The sequence below is a fragment of the Typha latifolia genome, chromosome 12 (genome assembly GCF_019914945.1).
Source record: "Typha latifolia isolate L0001 chromosome 12, TyphaL0001v2, whole genome shotgun sequence".
Taxonomy (NCBI): domain Eukaryota; kingdom Viridiplantae; phylum Streptophyta; class Magnoliopsida; order Poales; family Typhaceae; genus Typha; species Typha latifolia.
This window is the reverse complement of record NC_133097.1, coordinates 437,030-458,408: the sequence shown is the minus strand read 5'-3', so window position 1 is coordinate 458,408 and position 21,379 is coordinate 437,030. Positions and strand designations below refer to the sequence as shown.

General features: G+C 38.5%; 2 protein-coding genes across 2 annotated transcripts; both read left to right on the top strand.

The window, feature by feature from the left end:
* The first annotated feature begins 77 nt into the window (after nt 1-77).
* On the top strand, nt 78-3,490 carry LOC140798979 (uncharacterized). The gene is made up of 8 exons (XM_073153071.1): nt 78-357; nt 455-601; nt 698-795; nt 2,558-2,630; nt 2,740-2,800; nt 2,889-2,974; nt 3,048-3,137; nt 3,211-3,490. The coding sequence occupies exons 1-8, from the start codon at nt 247-249 to the stop codon at nt 3,271-3,273; spliced, it is 729 nt and encodes a 242-aa protein (XP_073009172.1). The 5' UTR covers nt 78-246; the 3' UTR covers nt 3,274-3,490.
* Nucleotides 3,491-13,895: 10,405 nt separating this feature from the next.
* LOC140798873 (uncharacterized) lies at nt 13,896-20,303 on the top strand. The gene is made up of 4 exons (XM_073152960.1): nt 13,896-14,829; nt 14,926-16,353; nt 17,193-17,307; nt 19,884-20,303. Exons 1-4 carry the CDS (start codon nt 14,104-14,106, stop codon nt 20,105-20,107), a joined length of 2,493 nt encoding a protein of 830 aa, XP_073009061.1. The 5' UTR covers nt 13,896-14,103; the 3' UTR covers nt 20,108-20,303.
* Nucleotides 20,304-21,379: the final 1,076 nt, after the last annotated feature.

Here is a 21,379-nt window from a genome sequence, read left to right as displayed (position 1 = left end):
GAGTCAAATTTAAAAGCTTCGTCCACGTAATAATATGCATAATATATATATATATATATATTGCATACATACAATTTAGTAGACAAAAGAGATAACTTCCTTTTTTTTTAAAGAGGATTGGAATCCACAGTTTACTAACGGATAGATAGGTGGATAGCGTTCTCCATTTCAACAAACACAAAGACAGAGCTCCAAAATTAGCTCTCTCTCTCTCTCTCTCTCTCTCTCTCTCTCTGTTATCGGCTAATGGCCGCCCTGGGCATCGCAACGCATGCTGCTATTTCCTCCGCACTCTCACGCTCACTCTCACTCTCTTCCACTTCTTCAAGAACCACCAGAATCTCTTGCGTCGGATGGGTAAGTAGGAAAAAGAGCCTTCGCTTCTCCCCCTCCCTTTTTCTCGCTTCACCCCACTTTCACAACCTCTTGGGCTCTCTCAATTCGTCACTCCCAGGACCCCGAAGGAATCCTGGGCGCACCCAAGGGCGGACACATAGCCCGGCTCGAGTTCAAGCGCCGCCTCGAGAAAGACTCCGATGCCCGGGAGGCTTTCCAGCGCGAGGTCAGGGAGGAGCAAGAGCGCCGCCGCGCTCGACGCCAGGTCTCTTCGGCATTTCCTCATACATGTGGTGGTCTCCTTTTGCTTCTAGCGCTGTTGTTGGTTCTGTTTGCTTATCCGTCTTTGGCGATGGGGTAGGCCAGGGTGGTGCCGGAGACGGAGGAGGGCCTGGTGGAGTACTTCTTGGACACGGAAGCACGAGAGATTGAGATCGAGATCGCACGGCTGAGGCCCCGGTGAGCTGCGTTGTGGTTTTTTTTTTTATTTTTTTTATCTTAGGTTACTTTTTGGAAATTTATTGGTGTAGTGTTCGATTTTTATGTGCATGAATCTAGTTTCATAAGGAAATGCTAGCGAATTAAATTAAAAGGATAATTCTTTGGGAGTGGATCTAATGATCTTCTTTTGTGGTTTGGTTTGTTGCAATTGATTGCTTTTCTGATTTTTCTTAACTGCTGCGCAAGAAAATGTGATGCTAATTATAGTTAACAATGAAAATAGCAACTCCTGACCTTTGGCTCTTAAACTTGATAGATAGGAAACGAATAATACAATGGGCCACTCATATAAATTGACAAATGATTAGTTATTTAGTTACTACTCAATGTAATTGTTCGGTAGAGCAGAGCATGAGGTTGCAATTCTATTGTCTGATATGTTAATTCGTTCATTATGATGGCAATTATATAAAGTAATTGTTGAAAGCTGAAAATGCACTCAGGATCGTTAATGTGTTATTCTTGTGGAAAGTTCATTGATGCAATTAAAAATGACTCCTTGTGGAAGTATTAGGCAAAGGATATATCTGACCTGAAACTATGGAGACAGGACCTTAAAGATGATCTCTGTCTTGTTGCACCGTTAAATAATAGTTTTACTAGCATAGGTAAACTCTTTTTGTCGCTCTATCTCCTTATCACGATAATTTCATGAGGAAATCCTTTCTCAGTTACTTCTAGTTCAACCCTTTCTTTTTTGGTAGATCTTAATTTACCTTGTTTTTTCGAATTGATATCTAAAAAATTATAACCTGGCAGCCCAAAGTGTACACAATTTTACCCTCATTTCTGTAGAGGTTGTTTCTAAGACTTAAATTATGACTTCTTGAATGCAAGGGGTCAAGCCTTATTGTTGCACCAATTGATGCTCTCTCTACTTGTCATACTTTACGGAAAAAGGTTATGTAACAAGGATTTTTCCCCCTTTGGACTACCTATCAACGGGGCTCTTTTCATTGATCCAATGGGGGTGACTGACTGTTCCTCTATTGTTAAGATAAGACTATGTCAATCAAACTGACTTTTAAGGAAAATTCTTTTCATAGTGTGGCGAACCATCTTTGTATCTTCATAAGAAAGAGGAAGTGGCAACACTCCTTTTCCTTTGGCATATTTTTGAAATTTTATTCTGCAATCCTGCATTTAGATCTGCAGAATATTTAGATTCCAGTAATGGAGAAGTTAATTACATGATGTTACTTTCATAGTATTAATAGCCACTATTCATCTCAACATCTATCAATGATATTCACTTCATTCTTTTCATTCAAATAAATCTGGAATTGGAACTGCTCATGAACCATTGAAAAATCTTTTCATAGAGAATAATAACTATAAAGTAATGAGAAGGAAAATCTAGAACTGTGCAGCTCAATAGATGAAAAAGGTAGTCGCTAGAGTTGAAGAGCTTAGAAAAAGTTCCACTTGCTGCAGTTCTCTCTTTCTTGCTATTAAAGACTCTTGAGGGCTAGAGCATCGATATGAAGATAAGAAACCTCTTGGATTCAAATGTGTACCAGGTGCACAAAAGGTCTATTTATAGAAAACGGTCTAGTGTTGTTATGCTTTCATCTCATTATAGTTTATGCAATTGGAACCATATTTGGTTGGACATGCTTAAAGTTTCTTGCAAGAAGTAACTGCTCCACCAGATTAAGATTGCTATCTGTATAAAGAGATCCTTTATCTTATTATGTAATAATACTATCTGAATCTGCAGATTAAGTAAAGAATTCTTTGATCATCTCCAACGTGAACTTGGACAACTGCGATTTGCAGTAACCAGAACTGAGGTTTGTTTAATCTCAATCCACAATGACTGTTGATGATTATAATTTAGCAACATTTGGTTGCAACATAGATATGTCGGTGAGCTGCAAACTGATTTTTACCTGTTTGCAGGAGATGGATGCCAGATTAATCGAGTTGGAAGCATTGCAGAAAGTTTTGGAAGAGGGAATTGGTTTGTTATCTTTGCAGAGATCAACCAATAAGCGTTCGATTTGCTAATATTTCATCCTAATTAGTTAACTTCCTATATCTTTTTCCAGATGCATATGACAAGATGCAAGTGGACCTTGTATCAGCTAAAGAAAGACTCATGAGAATATTGCAATCAAAAGACAGGAAATCAACAGTAAGATCTGCAATACTTTCCCACATGAGTTGGCTTCTCAATGACTAACTATTGCGATTTTTCCTCCAAGCAGTTGCTAGAAATGGTGGAAAGAAATGAACTGAACAAATCCATTTTATCTCTTCTCGATGAAAATATAGCAAGTGCTCTGAACAATGATCAGGTGCTGCAATTTTTCTGTCTTATTACAGTTTGGTCCATGACTGCACTTATTTAACTGGAGTTTTATGATGCAGAAAGAAGCTGCAGTGTTCATGGAGAACGTGCGGTCAGCTATTCTGAAATATATCACAGTATGATATGAATTTTGTGAAACATCTCATTCAAGTTTCCTGTACTATAATGTGCTCTGATTCATGTGTGCAGATAATTTTCCAGACATATATATTCTGTCACTTGAATTCTTCTGTGCTCAATTTGGTTCATGGATAAGTGTAATAATCACTAGAACAATTGCGACCATTATATTTTCTTTTTTACTCTTGAGGAATAAACTGAAGGATACTATTCCAACAACTGTTTTGCCATTTTGAGGGATCACTATTCCAAATTCTGCATTTACCCTATCTTAAGAAAAATATATCATGTTCGCGGTGATAATAGAATAAGCTTAACTTTGTAAGATTATTGTTTAGCTGAATTGCGCCATAGGCAAACTTGGTGTGATAGTTCCTGAACGTTTTTGATAGCTTTTGCTGATAAAATTGCTCAATCCTTTGTAGTAAAGTTTGTATGTCTCCCAAGCTTCTAGCAAAATTCTACACAAGTTCTAGAATTTCATCTTCACATATTGGAGGAACCTATCTCAAAAATCACTTATTCCAGTCACTCTACGAACATGAGTTAAACTGAACGTCATATCAGAGTAGGGATTTATTCATTTCATTGTCTACATTATAAAATATGTCTTTTGGGTTTACACACTCTCATTTCACTAAATTTAATTTAGAAAAATGTATCATTCACACTTGTATGGATATTTATTATTCAACCCCTTCATTTTACTTTAAATGCCTAGAAAGTATCTTAGGGTTAATATTACTCTAAGATCAATTGACCAAATGGAGAATATTAATTTCATTATCTTTTAAAATGAAAAACTAAAGTGCTTAAAATACTCCTCATTTGAGACTGTTTCTTAAATTTAATATTATTTTAATATAAAATTCTAAAAATAGTAGCACTTTCAAACTATTTATAGATCTAAGTTTTCTCTAATTATGCCAAGTGGTCGTCTTCCTTTCCTTTCTCCCGTTCTCTCTTTCCTTCTTTTACCCTAAAAATCACCTCTTCTACTCCTATCCCATTGAGTTCTTGTTGTTCACTTCTCTCCCCATAGGAGAAGGGTGGCGGTAGCACGAAGGAATAGGGAATAGAAATAGATATAGTTTTGGAGTAGGGAAAGGAGAAGAGAAGAAAAGAGTTCGTTGGGGTTGAAAGAATGGGTAGTCTCCATTTGAGTTAAGAGTAGACACGATCATTAGGCTCAACCCGTCCAAACCCGACTCGAACCCGCCCGGTTTTAACTGGACTAAGCCCAGCTCGAGCCCGATTTAGGTCCGGCCTGACCCGAGCCCGATATGGTAGTGGGCGGCATAGGCTAAGCCTTTGCCCGCCCGACTCGGCCCGAAAGCCCGATCCACTACTCTCATTTATAGCCCAACTCATAATGTATACATATTCATATAATTATTTTAGTCCCACATTGGATATTTAGTGAACTATATATCAATATATATATATGTTTCCATGAAAGATAACTAAAATATCTTCATATAAGCCCATTAAATTCGGCCTAATAAAATATAATAATTTTTATATTTAACGCATTATGTTAGAGCCATTATACTCAACCCAAGCCCAATATGTAATGGGCTAGTGGGCAGTAACGAGCTAGAATATTCTAGCCCGGCTTGAACCCGGCCTGACCCGAGTAATTGGTGGGTCGGGCCGTGAACAAATATTTAAGCCCGATTGGCCCGAAAAGCCCGGTCCGAACTCGGCCCGGCCCGCTCGATGATCACGTCTAGTTAAGAATGAAGGAGAAAACATAGGATAGAAGAGATTCAGAGGGATAGGATTATCAAAGGACAAATTATTATTTCATACTAGAACAAATTCAAGTCTGATTTAGAATCTAGACTTTCCTTCTTTGTCCTGTGCATGCCATCTCGACTCCCTTAAGTGTCATCCAAACATCATTTAACTTTTCTTAAGTGTGTCATTCCCACCATTTGAACGCCTTTGATCTTGCCCGAATGCCCTCGACATATTATTGAATCTAAATTTTACCTATTTCCTCTTGATTTCTTTGCACGATCTGATCATTCATAAGCTATGTGACTGGATCATATATTTGAATCTAAAATAAGCGAAACATATGGCAATCACGGTGGCCCACAATATCTCATCTCTACCAGGCATTTCCTCAAACAGTTGGCGCACGTCTTGGGATGCACAGCAAACAACTTACATAAGCAACATGCGATTGGTGAGGAGAAGACTAGGAGGGTTTCGATGAGATTCTTTTATGTAGGCGTAAATCTTGGCTCCTTCGGCGACATCCTTAGAGTGCGTGCACTCCTTGATGAGGGAGATGTAGAGCTCTTCGTCGATAGGGACTCGAAAGGCATCCATGAGAAGAAAGACATCGTTGGGGTTGTTGTTCTGCTTCCCCTCCTCCTCATCGTCGAAGTAATCTCTTCTACGTGAGTTGGGGGTTGCGGTTGTGGTGGTGGTGGTGGTGGGAAGGATAAGAGGGAGTTGTCTTCTTTGTAGAGGAGAAAGAGAGTTGTGAGCCTCGAAGAAGAATTGGTAGAGATGGCATTGATGGTTCTGGTCATCTTCTAAGATGCCTCCATCTCGTTGACATTTATGTCGTTAGTGCTTTGGTGGCCATCCCACTCACCTGTCGCCGCCACTGCCGTCCCTTCACGCTCACGTGCCACTGTCGTTGCCCATTGCCTACGAAGATAGAAGATTGGAGAGAAGAGAGGTTAAGTTATTTGAGGGTAATTATGTAATTTATTATTTTAATTTAAAAATTAGTAATATTGTGATATATTAATTAGGAATATAATAGTTATTATGTATATTTCATCATTGCCGCTTGCCTTTTCACTTAGATCCAAAGTTTAGGGAGGATACTATAACCTAAAAAAATTTAGGAGGTCCCCGTGAAAATTAGGTATAGCTCAGGGTTGTAACTACAATTAACCTATTAATGTAACTTATTTAGATGGTAATTGACATTAATTTTAGGGTGCTTTCGAGATATTAAAAACAAAATATAAGATTTGTGATAAATATCAATATGGTAGAGTTTTTCCACGAAAACAATTAAAATAGTTTTGTTTTTGTATGTTTACCTAATTTTTTTTATTTGCAAGTAAATCCAATTGCCTTTTATTTGGACTAAGATAATGCATTATTTTTTCGCCTATTTGAATAAAAACTGACAAGCTACATATTTGAGAGGCTGAAATGATCATATCTCGATTCACTAGCGTTTCACTAAAAAAGGATATAGTATAAAAGGAGAGACATCTACTATTAAAGTACATGTCTCTAATCATATCTTGATTCACAAACGTTTCACTAAAAAAGAATATAGAATAGAAGGAGAGACATCTACTACTAAAGTACATGTCTCTTCACATAAAATTATCAACAATAGTTGAATCGAGAGATTTGGCTAGCATATAAGGGATCAAGTCAGTTCTTCTATTCCTTATTAGTATTACAACCATCCATCTCTGTCTTAAATAGTATTAGGGTTTAGGGTGTCTTCCCAATTGCAACTAATCTCAAAGATAAGAAGCCTCACGCTGGAGCCTTCCTCATCAAACCTCAAGTTTCATTTATTTTCAACATGTGTTTGATTTACATTGTGTTCATGTAAGTGTTTGCAACCTTAATTTTCATCTTCTTCATTTCGAAGGTTGCTTTCCTTTGATCATAAATTCTACATGCAGTTTAAATCACCTTAAATTTGACACGTGCTCCTCACGTATGATTGACTCACATGTAAGTTGGAAGAGATAACAACATATACATCATCATCAAATAAGACTAAAAAATTAGCAGAAATAATAGTAAAGCTCGTAGGGCACAACAAGTCCATCAATAGTGCAAAGGAAGATGGAGTTCCCAAATACAAAAGTATATACTAGTTGAGATATAATAAGGGGATCATGCCGCTAATAAGAAAACTACAATATAAAAGAAATAAGAGAGGTCTAATGCCATACTAAATAGACTACTGAGAAAGCTTTCATCACGACCCTAGTCAATATACATCATATGTGAACATAGATGAGCCTAATGCTTAGCAAATAATACTATCTTATAATGTATGAAGAATTGCATAGCCAAGAAAATTTATGTGTTTACATATGATAAATACATAAATAGCCAAAAAATAACATATAATGTGAAACAATATCAAACTCAGCTCTATGTATGTCATAATATAGGCTGAGGTGGTGGATTAGTCTATTTATATGAGATTTGATCTTGAATAGTGAGATTAGCTAAATAGTATGCATACGAATTGTTATATCTACTCACAGAGGATGCCCTAAGACTAGGAAAAGAAGAAATTCACTCTTACTCTTGGACGATAGTAAAGATTGCCTAATATAATGTGTATCTTAATTGATGTTTGACCCCTAGTTCTTCTAAAAGTAATTATACATGAGTATATAGGAAGACACCTAACTCATTAAGTAATTAATTATGAGATCTAGGATTTAATTCTCATGGATTGTGTAAAGTTACAAAATATCTATGAACTTTGTTTAAAAAAGAAAAGAAAATTGTATATAATGGGTTCATTAAAAAAGGGAGGCCACTGCACATGATTATCTTGCTACTAGAGCGTCGATTGTGTAGGCTACTTCTATTACACTCTTTTCTCCTTTATGTGTTGATGTCTCTATCGACATCTTGTAGGATAAATAGGAGGAGACACTTAAGGGGATCCCAAGATAGCACTTAGGTTCTTTGAACAAGGCTGTGACTTTGGTGATCATGTTAGTTGTAAAATGTGTCATGCATAAGCCTAAAAATAGATCCCCCAAGCCCTACCAAAGAATTAAGATTGGGAATAAGGACATTACATTTTCCAATTTTGCTGTGTTTAAAGATTTTTACCCTATTTCTCTATGCAATGTCGTTTATAAGCTCTTAGATGAGGTCCCGATTAACCATATGACACATGTTTTGTCGGGTCTGATTGGTCATAAGCAATCCACTTTTGTAGTTGAAAAAAATTATTTTAGACAATACTATCTTCACTTAAGAGATTGTACATTCTATACAAAAGGCAAGCGTGATGACCCTTATGTGCTTATTAAATTTGACATGAAAACCTATGCTAGTCTTGCTTGGCTTAATAGGAAGATCGTTACTAATGTTTTAATTGTTATAACTATTTCAATAAATTAGGTTTCTTAGATTCGTGTGTATATTATTTCTCCCCATTTACATTTCTTATTAATAATCTTATTTTTCTTTAGATAAGGGACTTTTGTAGGTTTAGAGAGAAGGATCTTATGCCTCTATCCCTTTGTTCTTTGTACTCAATTTTATTTAACATGCTTAAAAGAAGAGATGAATACTAGCCATTTTCTTAAATAATTGTAATATTTATGTTGATATAAGAGTTTGTCATCATATTTGAGGATGATATCTTTATGGACACTAAAGCTGATTAGAATAATTGTGATGCTCCTTTTTTATTTATTTATATAAGTATCATATTCAATTAACATGTAGCATATGTGGCCTTGCCTTGTGTGAGGCATGTTAGTTCCTTATGTCTAGGATTAAAACTAAGCTTGAAGGGTGGAAGCTCTCTACTCTCTCTCAAAATATTAAAATCACTTTTATCAATTCTATTATTTTGGCTCTTTTCACTTAAGTTTTAAGTACTACTTTTGTTCATTTAACTATCATTGACCATATTGATAAAAATATATAGGCTTTATTGTGGGGTCATGGTAAATCCTATTGTAGGCTTCACTTATTAAATGGGAGAAATGCTACCTTTCCCTAAAGCTTGGTGGTTTGAATATCCACAGTTTGAGGGTTTTACAGTATGGGTCTCTCTAGATATAGAGTTTTTTTTTACCTTCTTTGTAACACCCCTCGTCCTCTTCTCCTTTTCTTCTTCTTCTTCTTCTTCTTCTTCTTCTTCTTCTTCTTCTTCTTCTTCTTCTTCTTCTTCTTCTTCTTCCCCTGCCGTGCACGCCATCGATGCGCCTCCTCTACTTCTCCCCCTCACTGTGACCATCCCAACCCCCATTTTCTTCTCCAACCCGCCATCTCTCTCTCCATCTCCTCTCTCTCGGGTTGCCGACGCCGGAGATGAAGCACCGGAGCCGACGGCTGACGAAGCCAACCGTGCGACCCCTTAGTAAACCTTTTCTTTTGTTATTGTCGTTGTTTCTCTTTCTTCCCTGTATTCACCCCTCTCGACCGTGTGGCGGCGGCGCCGGCGCCGGCAACTGCAATGGTCGCCGCATCTCTCTCTCTCTCTCTCTCTCTCTCTCCTCGATTTCCTTCCTCTTTTCCTTTCCCTCCCCTTCGGCCAGTCGCCCGCATGGGCCATCGATAGTGCCGGCAGCGTGGGCCACTGATAGTGTCGAGCCCTTCTCTCCCCTCCCTCTGCCTCCTTCCCTTGGAAGGGAAGAGCGTGCGAGGGTGGGGGTTGTTTAACCCCCACCCACACCCTTGCTGGGCTGCGGCTTAGATTGCAGCAGCCCATGAGACTTGTGGGCTGCAATTTAGACCGCAACCCATGAACCCACGAGACTTATGGGCTGCGGTCTAAACTGTAGCCCATAGGGCTAAACAAGCTGTGGTTCAAACCACAGCCCATGCAGTTTGAATCGCAGCCCATGAGCTATTTCCTCTTTTGCCTATTGAGTTGGGCTTGGGCCCAACCCAAACCCCTAACCTAGCCCATTTGGGCCATTTGAACCCTATAACCCTATTTCTTTATTCCACCCGATTTATTAGCCTAACCACTCCCCTAAGGACAATTTATTATTATCTAAATAGTATAAAATTTAGGATAACATAGAACTCACTACTCTTAACTCATGTATATGCCTAAACATAAATTCTCTAATAAGAAAATTTATTCTATTAATTTGCTATACACTGCGTTAGGAGGATTTTGAGATTCTGGAGGAGCCGGGGAAATTTAGTGTACTATGGAGACCTCCCAGACGAGTAGAGTTTAGACAAGTCTACAATAATATAGTTATAGTTATTATATCTTCCATGATACTATAGGAATGTTAGTATTAGTAAATGCATCTAGTGTACTACTTGACATGTGCAGTTATTAATAGTTTACTCATCATAATATTATGAGAATGTTAGCATATACATTAGTGTAACAACGCTCTACATATATCATGTATGATAAACTCTTGCATAAATATCTGTTGTGAATATAGAATGTAACGATCATGATGACTATGATATGTCTTATACACTCACAGACAGTGCACCACTTCCACCTATCATTAATAGTCGGGTTCTGACTAGGCAGTACCCCTACTCACTCAGCCCGGGATTAAGAGTAAAGTGTATTTTATATGACTATATTATTAGCAGCCTACACATGAGGTCGGGAGCCTATATGGCATTCATGTAATTATACTGCATAGTTAGAACTAGATTATGATGATAGAAGAACATGATTGTGAGGCGGGGATATATCTTTAGCGGTACCCGATGACGTAGGGTTAGGGCATTTGTTGATGAGCTGAGGGCTCCCAATTCTCTCGCTGAGGGCGGTGATGATTTAGAAAGAGTGAGATATGAGCTTACGACTGGGTCCTTAGTTTGATGGCCATAGACAACCGGTTACATGTAGTGTCGCCATGCATGTGTGGGTGACATTACCGCTAGATGTGTATATATCCTTCTTGATGTATGAGATGATGGATGGTTATGTGTTGGATGGTTTTCTTGAGAATATCTACCCTATGTGGTGAATGACTCGGTGAGCTATGATAAACCATGATTAATGCCTTGATGAGCATGAATGACTAAACTACTCTTTTATTACTGTGCATAACATATGAACACTATAATTGAGATTTGTATGAATAAAAAATTATATCAACCTTTATATCTATGTGGATTTATCCTGATATGATTGAGTTGACATGTTCTAGGATAGTGACGTGTAGTCTTTATTGATTGCATTGATTTAGTAACTCACGGTAAATTATTTAAACAAGCATACTGTTATTGCTAACAACTATAGGCATGCATTGGATATACACCTGTGATTTCATTATTATAGATTGTATAAATCCTACTCGCTAGGCTGTGTGCTCACCACCTCTTGATGACATCATTTTAGAGATAGGGGACACAGATGCGAATAGCGAGGAGTAGCTGCGTTTTTATTTTAGTTATGTCTATTAGTTATATTGAGCCCCTATGAGGGTGTTATGATTGACGTTGTATTTTGGACTTTAGAGTTATATTTTGGATGTGTATCTTGAAAACTTGTTGTGGCCTGTGGAACTTGTATCCGGACTCATATGGTTGAGTTTATTTATGGTATAAACTTATGCTGCTTTGTGCCTTGTGAAATTCTATTACTGACATGTCATGTGATGTACCGCGTGGGGGATTTATCAACGCAGTTTACACGTGTATTTAGAGTGTGGGTGTTTCATTCTTAATACTATAATTTTTGACATCTTATTAGCATTCATCTCAATAATCGTTCATGTTTATCATTTTTCATTCTTTTTCTGCCTTCATATTAAGCATTATTTGATCTATTGGGAATGGTTGCACCTCTTTCATTTTGAATGATCCTTGGATCTTTAATATCCCTTGCAATTTTTTTTTTTTAATTTTTATCTAATCGAGTTAAGAAGTTTTTTTTTGTCTTGTGTTGAATCATGGATAGAGCCATTGTAGAGTGTTTGACTATGTTGGGCCTATCATTGGGAGGCTCATACGCAAGTTTCTCTTCCCCTCTTTATCTCCGAAGATGCTTGGGTTTGAGCTCCCAACCCTATCGGTGTTATCTTAGTATCTTCGGTCATTTAATTCTTATTGAGTCTCAGGGTGTGTTGAATTATTCTTGAAATGGGTAACCAATTCTAAAGAGATTGTCAATTTTCCTAAGATTAAATTGTTTGTCTAGAAAGCTAGATGAGATCAGCTTCCTACTAATACCAGATTCTATGCTCTTTCTCTTTCTCCTATGCCAATTGCCCTATGTGCCATGCAGAGGTGGAACCAATCATTCACCTTCTCCTTGGGTGTCAAAAGGGTTATAACTTTATGGGATATTATGAGCTAATATTTAGGAATCATGTTCTCCTTTAAGACATCTGGGACTATGGTGATTTGATTAAGAAAGGAGCAAGCTCTAAGGATACTAACTCATTTAAATGCTTATAGGATGCGATAACTTTGGGAGAGTCACAACAAAGTTTTAAAAAAAGAAAGATGACTACCAATCGACATATCATGTTCAAAATTGTCATCTTTATCGAGAAAACGGTTATAATACCTGGCCACTCTCTTGGGGTCCCTCAATCTCCTCGCATTCTCTACTCAAGGAAGGCAGTGGTCTATAGACATAATTGCATTTCTCTTAGGTGCCTATTCCCCTGATGTGCTTGAACTCTTACACATTATTGTTGTGACAGTAAAAATATGCACTGCTCAAGATTTGTTAATAGAATCTTTTCAACATCCGAGTCGAGTCTGACTCATACAAACTTATTAAAATATGCCACACCATATATTTTTTTATTTGTTAATTTTTTCTTAATTATGTTTCTTCCTCTTGCTATTTTACTAATTTTTATTATTATTCATGAGCCCGAATGCTAGATATGGGTTAGACAAGCCAACCCTCTCTAAATACAGAGACACTTAGGCTCCACCAAGCTTTTAGCTGCCTAGTCTAGGTTTCAATCTATATGCGTCGTCAAATAATTGCTCTGAACCAAACCCTGTCGAGACCTGCTCTAAACTGTTGTGCTGCCAAACTGTTCCTTAAAGCTAACCGCAATGTCGAGCCATAACCGAATTGAGCCAAAGCATCAAATCACCAAATAATTTCTCTATAATATTATTTAGAGTTTGAACCCATAACCTTTTTGACGAAAAAAAAAAAAAAACTAACCAACTCTACTTGCTATTATACTAATTAACTCACATAGGACAGTTACTTTACTTGGGTGATTCAGTGGTATGCAAGTTTGTATGCTTCTCATATAATTTTGCCCTTACAATAATAATAATATTTTTTATATAAAAATGCCACGTATTTTTGCACAGGATAATTTTGCTGTCTGCTGGAATTATACTGATACCGGATCAGTTACCTTCTCTGCACGTCCCTGTCGACCCGTGGTCCCCGTGGCATCCGTGATAGGGACATGTTCGTCAATAACCGAAATATCTAGACCCCTACTATCTATTATCCAACCCCTCGCTTCCGCTGCTCCGCAGTACTATTCTTTCTCTCCGAATTCCACCAATTAAATCTCAACACGGAGCCCGTAGAAGATGACGAAACCAATCCCCTCGACCGTTGGGATGGCGTCTCGATACGCCCATCAGTGCCCATCCCAGCGACAAGGTTCTCTACAGACTACAGGCTTAGGCAGGAATTTACTGCATCTGAATACTTGGCACAAAATCCGTGGTCGAGAAATGTTTAATCATTTATTGCTTTTAGATGCGTCCGTTGGAAGGCAGTGGTAGACTTGCAGGTTTGAAAATTGCACAAAAATCCTACAGTTGTGGCTGCATACGATCAGCTAACCGGGCAACCTGATATCAACCGTCTGATCTCCATCGTACAGCCCAGACAACTCGGTGCGAACACTCGTCAAAAAAGAAACCCTAGATCGTTCGTGCTACCGCCGTCTCTCTCTCTCTCTCTCTCCACATCGCATCGAAACGAAGACAACGAGGAAGACGATATTTTTCTTATTCATATTTGAATTCAAAATTTGATGATCGGACAAAGGGAAGTGTGGATAACGAGGGGTAAGCCCACAGGGCGGTGATGGGATTTGCGGGATGGCCGGTGACGGGAAGCCGATGAGGCGTGATGAGGCGGCGGCATGCGAGATCCGAGACCTCCCTTGAGCTCCAGCCTGATGCCTTCACTCGGAACTCGGCGCTCCACTAGGGTTTTCCTTCCCAAATCCAAATCCGCCGTCACCAGGTCCGGCGTAGATCCCGAGGAGGCGGCGGCCGGGAGGGTTCTCCGGTCCGGTAAGCGCCTTGCCCTATCGAAGCCCCTGGGGAAGCCATCCGACGGCGATCCGTGGCTGCACCTCCTTGCCCATGGCTGGCACGTGCCGGCGCCCCGGACGCAGGGTTGCGATGCGAGGCCCCCCGCAGCAGATCCCGCGGAGAGGAAGATGTTTCGGAACGTGTACAGTAGGAAGAGATCAAGGCCGCAGGGGTCGAAGGAGGAGGACAGGAAGTATGGGATCGTATTCGCGAGGAAGCAACCCGGGAAGAAGCTAAAGGTGACACCTTTCCTCGAACAAGTAGTCGATGAGAGGCACGGAGAGAACGCTAGAGAAGCAGAGGTAATAGAAAAGGTGCTCGGACTTGCTGATTTCGCAACCAATTCGGGTTATCGGGTGTTTCTTGCCGTGCTGATAGAGTCGTCTCGTGGTAACGGTGGGTTCTCACGCCTTCTTATCTCTGTGTTGAGATGGATGAGGGTCCATAGAATGAGAATTCGGGAATTGGCTGCATTCCTCTCGTCAGAATTGATTGCCAGTGTTTTTTCGCGGCATGGCATTCACTTCTTGCAAGTTCGATACTCGGAATATGTGAGCTTCCACTATTCCTATATATATCCTTATCTCCTATTTCTATATGATGAACTTTGTTTTATTTATTACAAGTTGATTTGATCTTCTTCTCAGAATGTTGTGCTCAGAAGCTCTCCTTCTTCTTGTGGACTCTGCAAGATTTATGGATCCAGGTGGTTTACTCCACTGTTGTCTGTTAATTTCTCTGCTCTTCCCTCCTACTTTATGAGCTTGCACGTTGGTATTCTCCTTCGCCGTCAATTTATACCTGTTGTTATTACGAGATACTTAATTGGGTTACGCACGCATCCTTGTGTGACGGGTGGTGTTGAAGAAAATGATTCTTCTGTTCCTGCGGAGACAGGATTTGTGGGAGCTGAGGTTGAGGTTTCTCTTATTCCTGCGGTGAAGCGGAACGAATTGCACAATACTTCGGTCACACAAGATGCAGTTATCCTGCATGATTCAAGATTATTGCGGAAGCACCAGAGGAAGAGGAGTTCCTTGAGGCATTCCCGAAGTCGTCATCCTTCCTCTACAAGATCCCCTACAGGTGCTATACACCCTAATCCGATCACTGGAGGAATTCATTCTGAAGCTCGAGTGTTGGCCCCACTCAGTTCCCTTGTTGAGGCTGTCCATGTGAAAGAACTTGATGTGTGCTTTAGTGACGACTCATTGAGCAATGTAGATGATAGTGATGTTTCCACTCCTATGTCATCTCATGGGAAGCGGAAGAGGTCTGCCTTGAAGAGTCCTGTTGAGCGGGTCAAGGAACAGAGATCGGCTTTGGCTGAGGTGAAGCAGAACATAGGTTCGGCACATTGCAGTGCAAATATCTTGGTTATTGGCTCTGATAGGTGTTGGAGAGAAGAGGGGGCTGAGGTTATGTTGGAGAATTCAGATTCAAATGAGTGGTGTCTCGCTGTGAAGGTGCAAGGTATGACCAGGTTATTGCACAAACCACAAGATTTGAAGCCTTGTGTAGTGAACCGATTCACTCATGCTTATATGTGGGGAGTGGAGCAAGGGTGGAAGCTCGAGTTTGTTGACAAATGGGATTGGCTTTTGTTTAAGGAATTGCACATGGAATGCCTTTTACGTAACTCTCAGGATGTTGCTGTAAAGATTATTCCAGTGCCAGGAGTCAAAGAGGTTCCTGATTACATGGAAAATACCACATGTTCGTTTGTGCGTCCTGATGCCTATATCCGAATGATTGATGAGGTTGAGCTAGCTCTAACTAAGGAGTATTCCTTTTATGATATGGACTCAGAAGATGAGGAATGGCTTCGCCAACTGAATTCTAGTTCTTCTAATCTGGGAAATACTGGCCTAAATTATATTTCAGTTGATATTTTTGAGAAGATTATTTCCATCTTGGAGAAGGAATCTTATAGTAATCCAGATGAAATGCCTGATGTTGATAGTTTGCTTGAACATTATCGAGATTTAGGGATGCGGGACATGTTGATGGCGCTCCATGAGTATTGGATAAGGAAAAGGAACAAGAAAGGTGCAGCCCTGGTTAGGGTTTTTCAGGTAATGACTGCTTCTGGTTTTTCTCTTCATAGTTATAAAGCACCGAGTTTCATTTCTAGTACTTCCTCACTTCAAGGAATATATTGTCAAGATGCTTTAAGGCCATTTGCCAGTTCATCAATTCATTTGTGGCAATAAAAACATGACAGTTGAAATTCTCTATTTGTTTTGATGAATTGGTGTGCATGACATCTGTGTCACTGAATGTTATTTTGCTGGTTACCTACTTTGGTTTTATGGTGTTTATATTACCTCTATCATGAGTCTATGGGAGTGCTTTAAAATGCAAGTAGGTATCTGTGCATGATACTGCAGTCCCCATATTTGCCGAGTATAGAATCCTTCATATCTGCATTTCTGTATGTACTAATACATTGTGCACAAAATGTTGTCATGTGCCCATTATTCATATCATTGGAGTAGGTTTTTTTTCCCCCTAAGTAGCGTTACATGCAAGTTAAGGAACAATCTACATAAGTAATACTGCTTTCTTGTTTAGCTATTTTATATCTAATGTTGAGTGAAACGTTCTAACTTGATTTGCATCTGAGTAGAAATATCAGGTTTTAATCCTTAAAGCAAGATGTGTCAGTCTTTGAATTTGAATCAAGATTTGGATTTTGTATGCAACACAGGCCATGCACCAAAAACTAACCCGATAATCTAGTTAGTTTCAGATTCAGGTCCTGGTAGTAGACTAGATTGTTCTCTGGATTCAGATTTGGATCATATACACTCAGATATAAATCTTACCTCTTGTTCCCCTAATTGTGGAACAAGCTTGATGTTATAATTTCCTTGATAGTCATATATATGCTAATCTCTAATTTTTCAAGCAGGGTGCACCGTTGAGGAGAGCGCAATTGATACATAAGCCGTTTCTAAGGAAAAAAAGGTCTTTTAAGAGACAAAGGAGCCAAGCTGGAATTGGTAAACCAGAGATTTTCTTTCAAGGTATTTTTACTCTCCATTAGGTGTTGGACTTTTTATTTTTATTTTTGGAAATGGTAACAGATGTCACATAAACTTTGTTGTCATATAAGGATTCTGGGCATTGAATAAGAAATGATAATAGATGTATAATTAAATCAGATAGAACTACAAAGTAGCTACTGGAATTGTGCTCAGATGGTTAGAGCCTTAGAGGGGTTTATATTGTATGAGTATTTTTGGGTTCGAATCCTAACAACAACAGTTTAATTGGGACATCATTATGCTCCCACTTCTCTAAAAAATTGAATTAAAAACTATTGATACAGGATTTTGAATAATCCTAAAATTACGAAAGTGCAACAAGGTATTTTAACGGAAGTTATTTGAGAAAATAAATCATAAGAACTATTATGAAATTTACTTTTGATAGCAGCTATGATTTGCCAAATAATCAAAAAGAAAAATCTATAGTAATTGGAAGAACACACGCTCAGGTCTCCTAGGATAAGTTATTTATTTTAGTGTCTTTAAATTACTAGTGTCTTTTAGGTTGTGATTGTCAGTGTTTTGAAAAGTGTCGGAGATGGCTGTCTTGGCGGCCACCCTGCAAACCTAAAACATGGCTGGGAAATGGCAGATGAGCTGCCCACTAAAGATTTCGGGAGAGGTTGAGGTGGATGAAAGAGGAATAGGGAAGTAAAGGAGAGGAAGTGAGAAATTTGATGTAATTGAAGAAAAGAGAGAGGTACGAGAGGTTGGGAAATGGAGTAAAGCACTGAACTGAAAGAAATGGATATTCGAGAGGGGTGTTAAGCATGGAGAAAGGGAGTAAGTATGGAGAACCGGGTAGGTGGGGAGAAGAGGTGTTATCTCTCTCTATCACTAGTGAAAAGAAAAATGTGATGAGATACAATAGAACATAAGCAAGTGGGCAAGTTATCTTCTGAAAGGACAATTTTTATTTTACACCCTGTACTATTGTTCAATTTCACCTCATTACCTGTCTTTATTTATTTTTTGATAATCTTGTACTATTGTTCTAATATCCTTGATGAGCATATTAGTATATTATCATATTGTTACACATTATGGTTGTGAACTTATTATGGTTATAAATTGTGATCATTATATTTGGTATTTTGGTGTAGTGCATCATAGAAAATTTATATATACTCTACATTAGTATATATCATATATACATATAATTATTATTAATTTTTTATATATCAAAATACTAGATTGCCTTGGCATCTACATTGACGCTTGTCTTTCGCTTAGGCGCTATGCGGTGGGGTGGTCACCCGTAATCCGTGGCCACCTTTCAAAACATATTTATCGTTATACCTTAGAATAATTATCTTCAATGCTTTTAAAAGTAATCGTGGTTTGGAGGCCGTCCCCCAATGCATAGCACCTATATGTGGGCTCCAAGGCAGTCTAACATTTTTCATATATAAAAAATAAAAGTAATTATATATGATATAGATATATACTATATATAAAATTAACAATAATTTCTCTAGTGGAATAGCAACTAATTCACAAATAGTAATCACAATTATAAAAAATAATCAGCGTAATAGTGAACATTCATAACTAGCTTATGATAATGACAAACATTAATTTATAAATACTAATCACATACTTGCAGAAAACAAATAATCATTCACAAATAGTAATAGCTCTGTCTCTTAGCAAAATAGCAATTAGCAAACATACATTTAAAAATAAAAATAAAAATAACATCTAATCTTCTGTGATATTATAGAGAGAAGGAATAGTTGAGGTGGTGAGAGTGTGAGAGAGAAGCACACGTCTAGAGGTGATCATTAGGCTGGTTGGGCCGGGCTTTTCAGGCCGATCGGGCTTAAATTTTTTATTCACGGCCCGACCCACCAATCACTCGATTTGGGCCAGGCTAGAATATTTTAGCTCGTTATTGTTTATTAGTCCATTAAATATTGAGCTTATGTTGGATATAATAGGTCTGACATAATGAGTTACATATGATAAAATTTCATTTATGGAACTCCTGTTAATCTAAACAATGCCTTTATTAATGTGTTTAATATGCTTAGCAAGTTATGTCATGAGTATGACGAGGCATTTCCTCGCAAGAGTCAATTGTCGTAAAACCAAGTATCTGGATTTGGTAAACTATTTCGAGCTCTGTTTGAGTTCGGCCTCAAATAAAAGTTTGAATTTTAGTCTTGAACCTATGGTATGTATCAATCAGACTTACTCTTCATTTGTGTTGATCATTTAGTAGCATCTCAATATTTGCTTTTTAAATGAAACCCTGATTCACTACTTCTTTTGTTGTTATAATCCTATAAGCAGCCTTTGAACATCTGTTTTATAACAAGTCAATGAAGTATCAGTACTTAGCAATTAATATTTCAAGGTTGATATTCTTTATTTATAATGGGATTGATTATATTGCTTTTACTCATGTAGACATTGTAAAGCTTGTTTCTTGCTTGATCTACTGTATGACCTGCTTATTCGTCACTTATGCTAAAGGAGGGTCATTCAATAGTTTCCTCATGTCACCTATTATGAGGCTATGTAACTCATTTGATCTTGTGCTTGTGCAGCTGGAGCAAAGGAGGACCCTTTGCAGAGGGTCCAAGAAGCAGAAAGTGCGGCAAGTCGAGCTGTCGAGTTGGCCATTAAACTGCGGAGTAGAGCTCAGATGCTCTTAGCGAATGCTGAGTTGGCAACATACAAATCTGTCATGGCTCTTAGGATTGCTGATGCCATCCGGGTATCTGAATCTCCTGATCTTGCTTTGTCCATTGTCGATGAATCTGGAGGGTAGAAATACTGTACAGGAGAGCGATGACAAGTGTTGTCTTACCAGGGTGATTCTGGGGCAATTTTGGGGCAGGTACAAGGTGCAAGATTGAATGTGATGTTGTATAAATGATAGCTTTCAGCTAGATTTTGTGCTTGTATTCACTAATGACATCTCATTCGGTTCAAAATCATCAAAAGAATTTATAATTCTTCCAGAATATACGATTCTCATATGCTGAAAATCCTTGGTTTCTTTGTTTGGCTTTTATACTTGGCTACATGGTAGTTCTTGTTGTGACTGGTCATTTGGGTCTTCGAACCTGTGATGTGCCCGAAGAGAGGTTCAATCTCCTATTATTGACACGAGAAATTCTACTTGTGCTGCTCTTAAATTTGTAATACTATGTATGGAATCAATTCTAGATGGGACTTTATTTTATTTCATTTGAATAAATTTCGGTTGGTGTTATTTGAATCGAATTTTTACTACTTGAAAATAATGAAATTGAAATGAAACCCATATTTAATTTTTGTGATTTAAAGTGGCAAATGAACTTTCTCCAAATTTGACTTAAAGCCTCATGTAACTTCAATTTTTCTATAAGTTATCTTGGTGAATTACTGCAAATCATGGATATTTGTGGGGATTGACTTTGGAGAGAGAAAGGGCTTTTGGCCTTCTTGAGCTCCCTAGGAGATGGAAATGCCAGCGTGGGGTCAAATGATATTCAATGAAAGGCATCCTTTGGAATCTTACGGGTATGGATAAAGCTGAGAAGAGGAGGTTCATTAGTGATTTTATTCTTCAAGAACAACTTGATTTTATTTGTTTGGAAGAAACCAAAATTTCTAATTGGAGTACAAATGCTTTTGAGTAGTTTGGATATAGGATAGTTATCTTTAAGTGCACATGAGATATTACCAAAGATATATGTTGTGAACTAGCCTAGAGCTGAGCGGTCGGGTTAGTCTAGTCGAATCAAGTCGAATTTGAGTTGGTCTAGTCATTTGAGTCTAGTTTATGGTTGTTTGGAGAGCAAGTAACCTAGTATAGGATAGCCACTATGATGTGGTGTGGTGAGCACCTCAAGGGTTAGAAAAGATTTCCCTAATTTGCTTCCTCTCTCTCTCTCTCTAGCGACATCCCGGAGGCCACCAGCTGAACCCATGCACACCAGCTCCCAACTCGTACTCCCCCCTCAGCTCATGTGACCGACGCTATCCCCTCACCCACCTACCTTCTTCCCTAAACCGCTCACCCCCATAGCCATCATCTTCACTCCATTAACCTCCC